Source organism: Polyodon spathula, chromosome 3 (genome assembly GCF_017654505.1).
Source record: "Polyodon spathula isolate WHYD16114869_AA chromosome 3, ASM1765450v1, whole genome shotgun sequence".
In the NCBI taxonomy this organism is placed as follows: Eukaryota; Metazoa; Chordata; class Actinopteri; order Acipenseriformes; family Polyodontidae; genus Polyodon; species Polyodon spathula.
In genome coordinates this window covers 25,341,229-25,357,293 of record NC_054536.1, presented here as the reverse complement: position 1 = coordinate 25,357,293, position 16,065 = coordinate 25,341,229, and the positions used below count along the sequence as shown (strand labels likewise).

At 37.9% G+C, this 16,065-nt stretch overlaps 1 protein-coding gene across 3 annotated transcripts in view; it reads left to right on the top strand.

Moving 5' to 3' along the window:
- The first annotated feature begins 357 nt into the window (after positions 1 to 357).
- lars2 (leucyl-tRNA synthetase 2, mitochondrial) overlaps positions 358 to 16,065 on the top strand; it is an 81,664-nt gene continuing 65,956 nt past the window's right edge. Inside the window, exons 1-4 of one of the 3 annotated variants that reach the window (XM_041244800.1) lie at positions 358 to 566; positions 1,384 to 1,680; positions 5,936 to 6,177; positions 7,579 to 7,707. In XM_041244800.1, coding sequence (XP_041100734.1) covers positions 5,965 to 6,177; positions 7,579 to 7,707 — 342 coding nt within the window. In that variant the 5' untranslated portion in view covers positions 358 to 566; positions 1,384 to 1,680; positions 5,936 to 5,964. Of the gene's footprint in view, positions 567 to 1,347; positions 1,681 to 5,935; positions 6,178 to 7,578; positions 7,708 to 16,065 lie in introns of all 3 variants that reach the window. The other 2 variants (XM_041244799.1, XM_041244798.1) reach the window with 2 other exon arrangements.

The following is a 16,065-nucleotide window of genomic DNA, read 5'->3' as shown; positions in this document are numbered from 1 at the left end:
CCTAAACCATGTAGAAATATAACCATTTTCATTTGGTCCCATTCTGCTGAAGGCTGTCAAGACTGCTTCGTGCATTCATGCCCATGTGTGTGTTCAGCATCTCTAATTGTTAGAGTTTTTGTTCTTATTTAATTCCTTGTATATATTATGCATAGAGTTTGATAACAGTGACAGAAAATAATGGTAATAAATAATGGGTATGAGTTTTTAAGTTGTTTTTCTTTGTTACATTACATTTCCGGCCCTTCTTTTTATTTATAGTCAGGTACTGTAGTTTGTACAATCTAGCGCCCTGGTGTGCTTGGAATGTTTTTGTTCAGTTTCAAAGTGTTAATAAAGCTTTATTTGAACAAGATGGCGGCGTCCATCAGGAAATCGTGAGCCATAACTCTTTTCATGTCGGTGCAGTAAATCATAATCAAATTTCCAAATACAATAATAATAACAATGATGATATGATATTTATAGAACGAATGATTTAACAACCTTAACGACTTTCATCCGGGGCACTGTCAATGCTATACATTTAAAAAGGTCACCGGCAGCAGCAACATTGTGGGACACCAGTAAGTAGCTACTGTTTACAACTGTCACATTGCTACGCTTCTGGTTGTGTCTGTCTGTACTACCTTTCATATACGTGTGTGTATTTATTGATTTTTATTTTCGAAATAATAATAGCTGAAGGGCATATTGTTACCACGGTACTTTTTAGTTAAATGTATTTACTATGTATAGGACGCAGCAGCTGCACTGCATTCTACTTACACGAGCAATGTTATAATTACTATCAGTAGTAACGAGTTATTTACTGTAAAATACCGTACCTTGTTAATGATTGTTTAACTTGTATATACTGTACGTTTTGGCTCCAGGTTCACATGTTGATTATTTGTTTCTTTTTTACGCTAGCTGTTGCTGGGCATTTTGTTCACACTTTAACTACACCCCTGAAATACACAGTACATTGTCAGTTGTCTTCATCTACAGCGATCTAAGATCCCGTGTATCCCAAATTATCAGCCTTGCTTTTGGGTGCAAATCCTTGAAATCGTAATTTAAAACCAGTTTCACACTGAACTATTATTCCTTGGTGTTTTACTTGAACCTGTATCTGCAGACGCCTAAAAGACTATACAATGGACGTTTAAGTTACATCTTTGGTACTCCATCCATAAAAAGAGAGTTTTGCAAATGCTTTCTATACATATTTCCAAAATGAGTGTACCGTTTTAGGGGTGATTATCACCACTTAAAATGGCTCAGAAGGGTAATACTAATGTAATATTTTGTAACTACAAAACTGCAGAATATGTGAGGGTGGCCATATTCATTTTTTAATTATAGAATTGATTCTGGAAAGATAATTGGGTCATTCCACAGCAACTCAACCAGAAAAGGGACATTTCGTTGCCAGTCAGGAGGAGACGGCAGGTGAGTTTACAGATGCAGAGCTTTTGAAGGCAGTAACATCTGACAGGCACCCACAGGTGGAAGAAATGGAAGAAAAAGAGGAGGATACTGCACCTGAACATTCACTGAAAGAACAGTTGCAGGCAGTGGACACTTTTCATGAAACTGCTCGGAAAATTGAGAAGGATTTACAATTGGAGGTGGCGAATCGTAAAAAGCAGACAACACTGGATGGCTATTTTGAAAATTGTACTTGATTTATTAAATGTAAGTAAAGCAGTTTTTTTTTAAAACGATATTAGCCTACTGTAAAAAAAACACTTGCCTATTAGAGTTTACAATGGTATATTCTTGTATAGTATTTTGTAACGTCTATTACTTAGTTATGTTCACTTAAAACACGTATTTCAGTGATGTGCTTTCTAAAAGTACAGTGTATATAGTTGTTCCATATAAATACATCTGAAATTAACTTGTGGCTTTCCGATTATTAACAACTTCGGTTATTGTCAACTTTTGACTGGGAACCAAGGGGTTGATAATAAGCGGCATCTACTGTATTGCTGTAAGACCCTTAGGTACCAGTATTCCAAATTCTGTGAAAAACATTGGTTTCAAGTTCCGCCACTTAAGCGCTAGAGCCCGTCAATGTGGGCTCTACCGTGTGGTAGATGACCGCAACTGGAGTTATGCATCCCAAGCGTAACCTTCTGCTGAAGAAAATAGTCTCTAGCATAATTAGAATTTATTATGATTATGATATTGCTCGATCTCGAAACTGTTGTTGGAAGCGGAGCATCATTCAAGCAGGCAGAGAGTGGTTTGGCTGAAACAGGGTTGGCAGTTTGACTGACTGGTTTTGAGGGAGGGTGTTGTTTGGATCCAGCCAGAATTGTGGACCAATCTTGACTTTCCTGTTGATTTGCTCTCCAGTAGCTGCGAATTGAGCCTTCGTTACGGTGTCCTGTCACAGACATGATTTTCCTTGTCTCAAGACCAGCGTCAGAAAGTATGTTTAAGTAGCTTTTTATGTTATAAGATTAGTTGTAGATTAGAATGTCTTTATGCACGGACTGATTTAAAATTTAATTCACAGTTAAGCACTTCTACGTTCCAGCTGGCATCTGTGCAAAATAGAAGCCCGCTAGATCTGAAGCTGATTGGCTATTAGCACTCAATCATTTTCTAATGGTCATTAAACCCCCTTGAAATTTGAAGGCTGTAATAACTTGCGTAGGGGGACTCCAAAAAAATCACTCAAAGATATGTCTGGATAGATGTTGATGAGATCTACAAGCAGCAAGCAACATATTATGGTATCCGGGGATAATTTGGATTTTTGGCAGATTTTTGAAGTTGCATTTGTCACACATTCAAGCATTGCTTATGGCCACTTTGGTGAGGCTTAAGTGCCATATGGTTCTACCCGAACTGGCTATTTCTTCAACTTTGCATTTTCTGAGGATTAATCTAGAGGAAAAAGTAACAGTATATGCTTTCACTGGCACTAGCTTGGAGCTGAGAGGTTATGAACTTGCATGGGACTTGGGACTTCTTTGTTACGATGACACATTTGAAACTACCAAAGCCTTACTTAGTTGGGTTTTAAAAACTAAATTCACGTTTTTTCTTAAAAAAAAAAATAAATAAAAATACTTCCCTGTTTACAGCACCATTTAAATACACCTGACACTGTCATTGAAGACCTCCTCAACCAAAGACTTTCATTTTTGCCTGAAATTGACTGATTGGTTAGTATGAGAATGCATAATTGGCTTTTTCACAAATGGTTGGTAAGTCAATCAATTGTCCCCCAAGGTAGGCGCCACAACTTATAACTTATGTTTTTAAAATCACTTTTTGATTTTTAAAATCCAAGTAAGTAAGGTTTTGGTAGTTTCAAATGTGTCATCGTAACAACATATTTTGCTTGATGCTTGTAGATCTCATTAACATCTGTTCAAACATATCTTTGAGTTATTTTTTGGAGTCCCAAGTTATTACAGCCTAAACTTGGTAGAAATAGCAAAAATTCAAATTTCAGTGGGGTTTAATGACCAGTGGTGGGACTTCAAACCAAAAGTTTTTCACAGAATTTGGACGACTGGTTTAAGGTTCTTACAGCAATACCTACATTTCAGGACCCACATCCTCTACAGGGTAAAGGGTTAGGCTGAAGTTCGACTAAAACTCCTCAGTTACCCCTCATCTGGCAATTTGCCAGAAGTGAGTAGGGTGCTTTAGGTTGACCTTTGCAAGGTCACAGGTCGAAGGGGAATTAAAAAAAAAAAAAAAAAAGCTATCATTTCTGAACTCAGCATGGCTGAAAACCACTAGGTGAATTTTTCTAGGATTTTTGCAGAGAACACAACACTTTCACATGTGCAGGGATAGCGGTCCATAGATTGACGCTGGGGTCTAGCACATCCCTCAGTTCAGCTATTAGGTCTAGGATAACCTGCGGAGTGAGACAATAACGCTTTAGCACCGCATCCTCCAGCATCCCAAACAAAGTAACCCTGGGATTAAATATGCAGGGTCTTCTTCATCTTGCCCTTCTCCTCCGACGTGTTCCTGCCTCACCTCAAGAGCCAAGTGTCACCGCATCAGGAAGTATATCACAGCAGACATCCTGAAGCCAATGACAGGTCTCTGCTAGTGTTCTGCAATACCTCATTTAGATGCCTTCCTCTTACGTACTATTAGAACAGAATTCTAAGACAATCTCTCTGGCTACTATAATAAACTGTAAGTGCTTTTTATTGTGTTCATGCTAAACCTGAAGCCGACTGCATTGGCTGACTTTTGCAGTGTGACTCAGAAGCTTCTAAAGGTCCTATGCTTTCCTCTGCAGGAGAAGCGTCACATTGATCCTGTTATCTGTACTATGGAAACTGACATGATAGCAACGAAGTCTGTATTCATCCTGGTCTTTTCACCACTCATGCATACAAATTACAATTCAAAACAGCTATCAGTTTTACAGCTCTCACATTACATACAGATAAAATACAGATTACCACAAAAGCCAAAGAATATAAAAACATTGGTAGCATTTGACATGGAGTAGCTTTGATGACACATGTCTGCAAAGTATATTTTTGCAGCTTAACGACAAAATAAACAAGCATCATTGCACTCCTTTTTGATCAGCTTCTAGCGCATTCCTGTTATAACACTATGTAACACAATTTTTGTTCCTGGGTAGTAAGTGTTATTTCCTAATTGCTTATGCCTCAAAAGTGTAGAAAATGGCTATTATTCCCCACAAACTTTGCTTTTGTGACCAGGACAGTGATATTTAAAAATATCACTATTTCCAATGGGAAAACAGGCAAATGTGTGTCTTTTCGTTCACATAAAGTCAGAAAAAAACAACATATGAATCCAAATTAACATGTATTTATACTAAAGTAATACAAAAATGACTACAAAAGATTTAGAAGTGAGTAGTTTTTCGAGATTTACGATTATACTGTAAATACAGTATAATCGTATTTACAGTATTGTAAGAAGAGGTGTAAAGGTTTTGCATAAGTGCAAGGCAAGATCCTTTCATCACATTATAATGTTTGCGCCCGATTAGTATTCCAGACCCTGCCCAATTCCATCCTCTTCTTCATTTCAATGTATTTCAATATAATTTTAATGGATTAATGATGGCAAAGTGTAAATTTGATAGTGGGTGCAGAACGGCAGGTGAACACCGTTCTTTACATATGCTGCTTTATGGGTTTTTTTTATGTGTTCAATGTCTATTTTGCTGTGTTATTGGTAAAACCTAAAGTTTCTATTTCACCATATTAAAAGGGTTTCAACAGAGGTTCTTAAGAAAATCTTTTTAGAGCCTTGGTTTTATAAGTTTTTTTTTTTTTTTTTTTTTAATCCTGTTCAGTAAAACAATGTCAGGTGTTTCATAATCTATGAGAACAGAAATGCTGGGTTTTTGTTCTCTTTCTTTCTTATATATTACAAATGCACTGTTGAATTATTTTCATTACCTTCCAGATATCGCTTTCAAACATTGTAACCATAGCAACATGTTGGCTCTTCCATGCAGGCATTACAAGTTGAATAGCTTGAGATACAGCAGAGTCTGGGGAGTGTGGGTTGTTACCATATGTATCTCAGACCCATTGCAGCGCGTGAATGAGTCTCATGTGTTAGGAGGTCTTTTGAAAGACAAGTAGGTAGGAGGGTTAGGGTTCAGTTATGCAAGGCTGGCCACACCTGGGGAAGTTTAGTCATTTGGAAACAATGACTCCATCTGTTCATACCGTTTACACTAAATCCATGCAAAGATACGTGTCACCACATGCATGTTGTTTCAAGGGCATTACAACAATAAAGAAAATGATTAGGATTAAGAGGTTAAGCAGCCCCCATTGCTCCATTTGATCTGAAATGAACCTTTGGCGAATCCAAACAAACTGGAAAGCTAGCGCATCCCAGCACACCAGAGTAGTGACTTCTTCCCTGTGGTGGGTTTATTAACACTGTTTGCTTTTGTGCTGCGTTGCAGGTGTGAGATCTGATCCCTAAACCAGAGTAATGCAGCAGGCTCTACAGAGGCTAGGACCATGCTCCCTGTGCTGGGCGAGGCAGTGGGGAGTTTCAGGGGCGATACTCCGAGGACAGCGAAGAACTATATTCAGCGAGACGGGCGTGTGGGAGAGAGACTACAAGGCAGAGACCAGGAGCAAGGTGGAGGCGTGGTGGCGTCCTCGCATTAAAGAACAGTGGTGCAAGGCTTCGGAAACAGATGTGCGAGCTTTTCTTACAACTCGGTGTTACAGTGGCATCAGGATTCGAATCACATAACTTTATTATTAAAGGGTCTTTAACAACTCAGCCATTTAATTTAGGGACTTTTAAGTAAGCAGTTACTCGTTTTAGAATTGTTTTCTTCTTTTGAGAGAAATCATTTTTGCGAATAACAATGTGGAGAAAAAAAGCTGAGAGAGTAGCTCTGAAATGAATGTTAATTTAAGGACGATTCTAGAGCTGTTCAATTTTCTCGGTTTCTGTCTCTCTTTGCTCTCCAGTTGTTACTGTATTAATCTTTAATCTATCCTTTAAAAGACCTGATTGCAGACAATGTGCCCAAGATTTTACTATCCCCTTTATTTAACCCTAACTGATGAAATACACAAGAGAAACTGCTAGAATATGAGGGTATTATAAGCAAGTTAAAAAGGCAAAGGCACTTTTTTAGAGAGGAATAAAATAATTTTATCAGCATGCAACCAGCAAGAAACTACTGAGAACAACAATGTAATCTCATCTGTTGTCATTCCAGCAAACTCCTTTTTAATATCTGTTTCCGAAATGGACAACCAAATATCCCTGTATTTGCCACTATCTGACAGGAAAAGGATAGCCTGTATATCTGTAATTAACTGATAACAGGGTCTTGTGTGACTCCTCAATATGTCTGTCCTATTCACTGATTAAATAAAAAGGAATGTACAGTAAATACCGTCCAAATAATCGCATAATCACTGTTTTGCTTTTGTATTAGATCCCATCCACATCCTATAGACACAGTGGTACTGTAGTTCCTTTCCTCCCTTTTATATGTGAGATGTGACTGTGGTCTGGTTTGCAAAACTGTACACAAATGATTAAGGGTCAGTTACTACTTTCAGTATTTCTGATTGTTCTTCTAGTTCAACAAAGAAAGTTTAATCGATGCCATCAATGAAAAAGTTGAACAGAATTTTAAGAAAGGAGCTTGACACTTCATGTATGGATACCAACTGAAAGAACAACTTGGCACACGTATGAAATGTCACAGTTATCTGAACTAATGTGTTCTTGTAATTTTTTGTTTCAGACCACATCCCAGTGACTTTAAATAGAAATCTTCAGAGCTCTTGAACATGTCTTTTAGTACAGCTGTTATTCTGTGGTGTAACAATTAACCTGCCCCATATGCAACACTTTGTCTCTAGTGGATGTCAAAAATACATCAGTTAGAAATACTTCGATGTGCCAGCTGTGCTAAGGGATGTTGCTGAGAATGTGAATGAAGAACAACACATGAGTTAAGATAGCAGTGATACGGTATGTCGTAGTTGTACCGAGTTGCTCTTTGTCATGGTTACCATTGGTCTTGCTTGTGTATAAAACAGTCTGATTTGCTTTCCTGATGTTTCTCTTCAGAAATCCCGGCCCAAGTTTTACATGCTGTCGATGTTCCCCTATCCATCAGGGAAGCTGCACATGGGACATGTCCGCGTGTACACCATCAGTGACACGATTGCACACTTTCAAAGGATGAGAGGATATCAGGTATGACATGGCTTCGGTTCTGTAGCATATCGACCGCTTTATGGGGCATTTCAGAGTCTGTGAATAAATGTTAAATTTACCATGGATCATTAATTACTTGCATGGTTTCAAATTCAGGTTACAGAATTATTGCTCTTTAGTTCTAGTTGCCTGCAGTAGATAAATGTAATCTAGACTAAGCCAGCAAAAGTCTTTATGAGAGTAAGAGCCATGTTTTCTATAGTTTTGCTGGCAATACACAGCTGTTCATTAGGTGGTGCTGGGGCTTACTGATATAAAGACACTTTGGCTGATCTAGCCTACATTAGATATGTCTATGGCAGACAACTAGAAGTGAAGAGCAGCTTCTGAATTCCATTTCAAAGCATGCTATACTAACTCTCCTGAACTTTGTATGTAAAAACTTTTAAAAAGAGCCTAGAAGGAAGATAAAGCTCTTCATAAAGGGTTAAATTACAGAAAGAGAATAAATGGTGTTGTCTGAGATTGTTCACAGCAGAGGATGCAGGTGTTGTTGCCCAGGACAGAACAGAGGCAGGAGAAAAGGGCTTTAATGAGCTATTTGCCCTCAGGGAGTGCAAGGAACTCCTTCGACTAGCATTTCCGTCTTGCTTCAGGGCTGCAGCAGTAGGAGCTTGATGGGTGGTGCCTAATTTACCAGCTGCCACTGGCTACACTGCCTTCTCCTAGCTGTTATCATTTGCTAATAGAAACCTAATTGGTTTGTAGCTAAGGGGATACGCTGACTCTCTGCTTGGGTCTGCAAAGGACACAACTGTCAAGAGAAGAAATTCAGTTTCTCACCTAAGAAATAATACAGAAACAAAAGAGCCATGCAAACAAACTGACCCACGCACACACTCCCACGCAAACATTCCTTGAATAAGGATCTTATGATTTGCAGAAGCATTTGTTTTCTCCTAGAATACTAGAGCTCAGATTGCACAGCGTGCTCAAGATTTTGCTGTTTAAAAAAACACTTTGTCCAGCGTTTGAGAGAAACTGATCGCCAGACGAGATTGTGTTTTGTTCATGCCCCCAAATAAACAGCAATTATGAATAGTTCAGCTGTTGCCAGCAGCATCATTGTCTGGAGGGGTTTGGCCATGGGTCGACAAACTTGAATACTCCAAGAATATTATTTTTTCTTACATTATTTAGCCCTAGGTGTATTCAGTGCTTAAAGTCTAGTATTGTAATGGGGGAGATGAGCCACACATTATAATATAATTGGAAATTACTTCACAAAGCTGTGCACCCTCTGTGCATTCTCATTGCATTCAAGATTAAACTTTAATTGAGTAAACTGTTTTGTATATTAATCTGCCAGACACTTGACTATGAGTGTCAAAGTGACAGCACACTCCTGAGACTGGTAGTTTATTTTAGTTGGTGTACATACTGTACAAAAACAAAAGGCTTTGGGATTAACAACACTATTTCATATTTTGCCAGGGTTAATGTTTTTAATTTTTTTTTACCCTTAAAATGTGTAAGAACAACTCATTAACATAACAGCTTGAAAGGTCTATTACTGACTTTAAGGAATTAACCCCTTAAGAATGTAACAGCCAAGGACTTAATTAACAACCACACAAGCCCCTTGCTGTTTTGCTTTTGAGCTTTTTATTTTCAGGAATTTTCCATTTTTTTAATACATTTTTTAAATTTGTCTCACCCTGCACACTATGTGCTCATACTGTTACCAGATGAGCTATTCTGAGACCCCTTAGGCTATTTCATTTTGTTTGTTCCATCCTTTGTACAAAACCTTGCTGCAATATGGTATGATAGGTAGGCTTTGTGCAGTGAAAGCATTTAAAAGGCTAACTTAGATGTGAAATTAGCATTAAAAAAAGCAGCTGGCATGTGTGTTTTTATTCGAAGATGTTAATCAATGCAATCAATGTTAAGAGCATAAACAGCATTTACAAGTTGATTAGTAGCATAAATGAAACAAAAAAAATATTCCTAATTAGGAATTGCTAGGGGTAACAGTGGCTTTGCGATGGGGTGTATGAAGTGTTGCCAGTCAAGGTGGCCAGTTGACTTTCACCCTCCTGGAACCTTCGAGTGGCCAGTAAGTGATTGGGTGACTGACATGCCCTTTCATTGGTTTGAGGTCAAGTACTTCGGCAGAGTGGCACTGAGATTTTTTAAAATGTTTTTATCGCAATCTAAATATTCAAATTTCTCCTGCACGATCCCATTTACATGGCCACCTGTAGCGTTCCTTCATCCCTCAGTGAAGTCTAAAATCCAAAACAATCGGATTCTGTCAGTTATTATCTGATTTAACAAGTAGGACATCGATAAGATAATAAATTATATTGTAGTAACATAGTGCTATGAAAACACTAATTAAATTGACACATTTAAGTATTCCTCAAATAAACCTGCTTTAAACATTGCAGAGGGCTCAACTTTCAAGAAAGAAAGCAGGTTCAGTGACGGTTCACACTAAGGGACACTACTATTACTGTAGCTGTGGAAATACAGTAATAGTACAGCAAGAGAAACTAGAAATACTGGCGAAATCTATTGGGCTATTAAAAACAATACAATTCAATTCAAAGTACAGTTAAACCCCAAAAACTAGTTTGTTTGACAGAAAAAAATGTGTTGCAATTTTGGGGACAGTTTCACTTTCTTGATGAACTGACCTAAGAAGTTCCAGACTACCTGAAAGTAAAGAATGTGTGTTTGCTGTAATGGGTGTTTCTGTCTTTACTTGTGGAACCCTCTAGTATATTTAGTATGTGTGTTGATTTACATCCCTCCCCAGTCTTTATTTGGTTGCATTTCCTAGTCTGGACTGTCTGGAGATTATCTGGGATTAACATTCTAATGTGGTGTTCCTTTTCAAATAGACATGAAAGGAGAATGCATAACCCGCATAACCCTGTTCGAAAGTGTTGACATTTGTTCAAATAAAAAGGCTGCATTATTATAACAGCAATGTGGCCTTATAAAGTGTGTTAAAAGACAGCTTTCTGTGTATCAAATCACTGTACACAATTTGTATATCTGTATTATTTTTTGTGTGGATCATTTTAAAAATAAAATCTGAAAAAAAATAAGAAGAGACCTTGTGGTAAACCTTCAAATAGTCGCAGAGTGCAAATATTCTTAAAGAACACAAACTACACCCTGATATTTTCCCTACAAAATGCAGTGGCATATTGATATTTAAAATGACTGTACTGTCAACCCTGCTTAATGCCACTTTTTTTTTTTTTTTTTTTGTCACACTTACTATCACCAAATTAAAATAGCCATGACAGAATATAATGGGAATCAATGGGGGCTCTTGATATTATCGCTTTGGTTGTAGTCTCACTCCGGTTGATATCCACCATCTCAATTATCAGTCCTACAACTGATTTCCTCCCTAGTTGATATTAACATGCAATTTACATGGTTTGTTTTTTAAAGAAGAGACGCGTGCCTAGCACCTAGCACACACCCGATTTGAAAAAAATAACAATCACTCAAACCGCTTTGCCCACTGGCTGGTGTAATGTAAACACTCTGCCAGTGATGCGGAAATTAATTTCAAACTGGGGGTGCTGAAAATGAAAGGGGGGTGGAAGGCACTTTCGGGCAATATTTAAATACAGAATCGTAATTTTGTGTGCATTTCACTATCAAAATAAGCACAGACCAATTGAGGAATAAGACACAGCGGCACAAAGTCTAAAAATATATATGTAAGATTCAAAGCAACAAGACAACGTATTAACAAATCAGATATACTGTCCTTAGATGTCTTTTTGAAATAAATACAAATAAAATACATTAATCTTCGGCACTAAAATGCTTTCATTCTATTCAACACGTTTAATAGGTCTATTCACACATTTTAAATTGTGCTGGTCTCTAATGTAACACAGATCAGACTTGAAAACATGTTACAGACACCCATGCTAATCGGGAAAGTTCTGCCATTAGTACATTCATTGTGTAGACGCACTGGGAAACAAAGTTATAATTTTAAAGGCAGTGCACTACTTCTTGGCATTTGGTATCAAATTGCTACTTATTAATATACAGTGCCAAGAAAAATTTGTGAACCCCAATGATAATTATGGAAATTCCATAGTTTTACCATGATAGTCTTCTGCAATCAAAACCAGTCTTTTCTTAAATATCCAATAGTGTTTATATTAACCAATTCCATGTCTTTTGAAACAAAATGATGTATGAATTAGACAAACAATGAGTAATTAAGATTTAGGGTATGTGAAAAAATAAGCGAACCTCTGGTTTTATCAGCTGAATTAAGGGCATAATTAGAATCATGTGTTTAAATAATTAGGTAGATCTTCAGGGGTGAGTTTGGGAGGCCCCACCCTGTATAAAGATCAGAAACTTTGTGAGTTTGGTCTTCACCATACAGGTGTGTGGAAACACGTCATGCCACGATCAAAAGAAATCTTTGAGGATCTCAGAAAAACAGTTGTTGATGCTCATCAGTCTAGAAAAGGTTACAAAACCATTTCTAAGGATTTGGGGCTCCACCAATCTACTGTCAGACAGTATGTTGTGTACAGATGGAGAAAGTTCAAGACCACAGTCACTTTACCCAGGAGCGGTCGTCCTACCAAAATTGGAACAAACTGGAAAATCATCAAGGAAGTCACAAAGAACCCCAGAGTAACATCCAAGGATCTGCAGGCCACTCTTGCCTTGGCTAATGTGAGTGTTCATGACTCAATTATCAGAAAAAGACTGAAGAGGAATGGTGTTCATGAATGGATAGCCAGGAGGAAACCACTGCTCTCTAAAAAGAACATTGCTGCCCGTCTGAAGTTCGCCAAAGAGCACATAGATGATCCACAAAACTTCTGGAACAGTGTTCTCTGGACATATGAGTCAAAGGTAGAACTTTTTGGCCTTAATGAGAAACGTTATGTTTGGCGAAAATCAAACACAGTGTTCGAGCAGAAGAACCTCATCCCAATCGTCAAGCATGGTGGTGGGAGTGTGATGGGTTTGGGGCTGCTTTGCTGCCTAAGGACCTGGATGGCTTGCCACTATTGACACACCATGAATTCTGCATTGCATCAGAAGATTCTAGAGGAGAATGTCAGGCCATCCGTCTGTGAGCTGAAGCTGAACTGAAAGTGGGTCATGCAGCAAGACAATGATCCTAAACATACAAGCAGATCTACAAAAGAATGGCTGCAGAAAAAGAAATTCCGCATTTTAGAATGGCCTAGTCAAAGTCTGGACCTAAACCCCATTGAAATGTTGTGGCAGGACCTGAAGCGAGCTGTCCATGCAAGGAAGCCCTCAAATGTCACTGAGTTGAAGCAGTTCTGTAAGGAGGAAAGGGCCAAAATTCCTCAAACGATGTGAGAGACTGACCAACAGTTACAGGAAACGCTTAGTTGAAGTCACTGCTGCTCAAGGGGGTGCACCTGTTACTGAATTTAAAGGTTCACATACTTTTTCACACATGGATATTGAATGTTGCATCATTTGTGGATAAATAAATGTTGAAAAAGTAAAAAAGTGTTTTTGTGTCATTTGTTTAATCAGGTTATCTTTATCTATTATTAGGACTTAGACTAAGATCTAATAACACTTTAGGTTTGAAATATGTGAAAATCCTAAGGGGTTTACAAACTTTTTCTTGGCACTGTAGGGTTATAGATTTTTACATTTATTTCTGTTCTTTCTATCTGTCTTTAAAGCTGTAATTAGCATCATTTATAAACATGGGCTGGATTAAATGGAGCTCAGATATTTTGTAGCATTACATCCCTTCATGAAAACAGGTGGCTTTCCTCTATCTGTGAGGAGGATGTAGTCACTGCACAACACACCGCTGATTTTGTAAAATACAGATATCCTGCCTGGATACACATGGCTTGTTAAACTTAACAATTAGCAAAATGTAGAATTAACAAAGAAACGACTTGAAGTATTAATTATCTTATGTGTTTGCATTAAAAGGGGTGCTATGGAAATTGCAATCCGGGAATACAGAGCAATAAACCTATTAGCAATCGAGCTAGTCGCTTTGCTTTTATCTGTGGGTAATTCTTTAGAGTGAAAAAGATTTAAGTCAATACGGTTGTAAATTGATTTGTTTCGATTTTGTTTTTATTTCAATTGTTTTATCTCTTGGTAGTTTCACCCACTCCCTCCTTTATAAACATATTGCATCCCTCTTATATACTCCCTTTTATATACTGTACGTCTTGCATTTCATCCTGCCCTCCTTTTATATACTGTACGTCTTGCATTTCTAACTGCCCTCCTTTTATATACTGTAAGTCTTGCATTTCTCCCTGCCCTCCTTTTATATACTGTATGTCTTGCATTTCTAACTGCTCTCCTTTTATATACTGTACATCTTGCATTTCTCCCTGCCCGCCTTTTATATACTGTACGTCTTGCATTTCTCCCTGCCCTCCTTTTATATACTGTACGTCTTGCATTTCATTTTTACATTTTGGAACTCCCCCATTACATTGCGGTTAATTACAAAATATTCAACTCAAAATGTAACAATCAACAATGGGCAATGGAAAAACTATTTTCTACTGGAAGCTAAAAATGAAAATGGCAGTTTGTCATGCCATGGCGAGAAACACAGTTATACATCCATTAAAACAGATGCAAGCTTACCTTGATACTCTGCCTTTCATAACGATTGAACATCTCTTCTAAGTTCTTACCGAAAACATAAAATTTCACTTTGTACTTGAATCCATACTAAAAAAAATTCAAATTCCAAATATAGTATTAGTATGAGCCTACTAATTGAAATGATAGTGCCTCAATGGCCTGGGCTGTTGCAGTAACAATTATAAAAGGACATAGTGAATAAAAAAAATCAATAAATAACTTGACAAAGACAGCACCATTAACAGTGCAGCTTAGAGTACGATTTGTTTGGTTTAATTAAATAAAAATAAGTGGTATACAGAACGTCGACTGGTTCTTACTACTAGTAAAAAGAAACGCAGGAAGGTTATGATTTGTTTATTGAGAAATATATTGACACGTTAACAGTTAAATATCCTTTATTCTTGATTGTTTAAATGTGGTTCTGGAAATTACAGATATTCATTTTAATGTTTTGCCATCCCCAGTTGTTAAACGCACAGTTATCACAGTGAAACCAGCTGCTAGGTCAGGACACATTTGTAAGTAAACACTGTCTCTCGCATGACAGTGCTTGGTGCTGACACTATCAGTGATAGGTTGGAATATTGAACATCGCCCTTGCATAGCAATGCTTAGTGCTGATTTGTTGAAACACTAAGTGACAGCACACACACGGCAATACTAACTGGTTGAAACGTTGATTCATGACTTTTTCAGGCAGTGCAAATGCTCATTCATAAACTAAAGTTAACGAGAAAACCGCACCCCTCCCTCTGCATGTTCCCGCACCCCCAGCACCCCCACTTCTCGCGTCCCTGCACTCTGCTATAGCTTGTGTGCTGTCGGATGCTGTGGATTTGACCCCATGGCATGTTTTGCAGGTCAACAGATGGCATCCAGTTCTGACACAATAACGCAAGCTATCACTAAATATTGACTGCTTTAAAGATGCAGGATTTGCATTAATACTGAGAGATGCTTCTATGTTTTAATTTAATCTAAATTTGTTTCCATGTATAATTGATACGGACAATCATGATACAGCATGGGACTTCAGTCTTTCTTCCTACTGGAACCACAGTTTGAGTTTTGCCACATATATTTCCCCCTGTTTCACTCTCTCTCCTCTCTCTCTCTCTCTCTCTCTCTCTCTCTCTCTCTCTCTCTCTCTCTCTCCCTCTCTCTCCCTGTATTTACCAATTAAAAAATCAGGACTCACCATCTTACGGAAGCTCAGTACAGTACTTCATTAGACTCAAGGTTAACAAGATTTCAAGCATGCCAATATGGTATTTAGTGCACTGCTACCGAAATTGCTTCCTTTGCTGTTTCCAAGGATACACATTCAGTACTGTCCTAATCACAGGCTCTTTGTTAGTTGGATGGTGCATGTAGTGTTGATTTAAACAGCAACCTGTTTTTGCTGGAACCAGCAAACTTAAGTTACTTGGCTGTGTGCACGTAGGCAGCATCTTTCCCTCGCAGACAGATCTGTATTTTAAATGTCACATCACACACGCTTTCAAACAGCATATGAAACATAATTTAAGTGCATATTAGTATTCACAATACACTGGAAATTGCATTTCCTTCACTAAGGCTCTTTTCATAAGTGCAATATACAGGGGCACAGAAGAAACTAAAGAATGATACCATAGCATGAATGGCTGTGTTCTGTACAAAGCCGTGGCAGCCACAGTGTGCAGTGCGTAATGCTAAGAACAGCAAATTAATGTA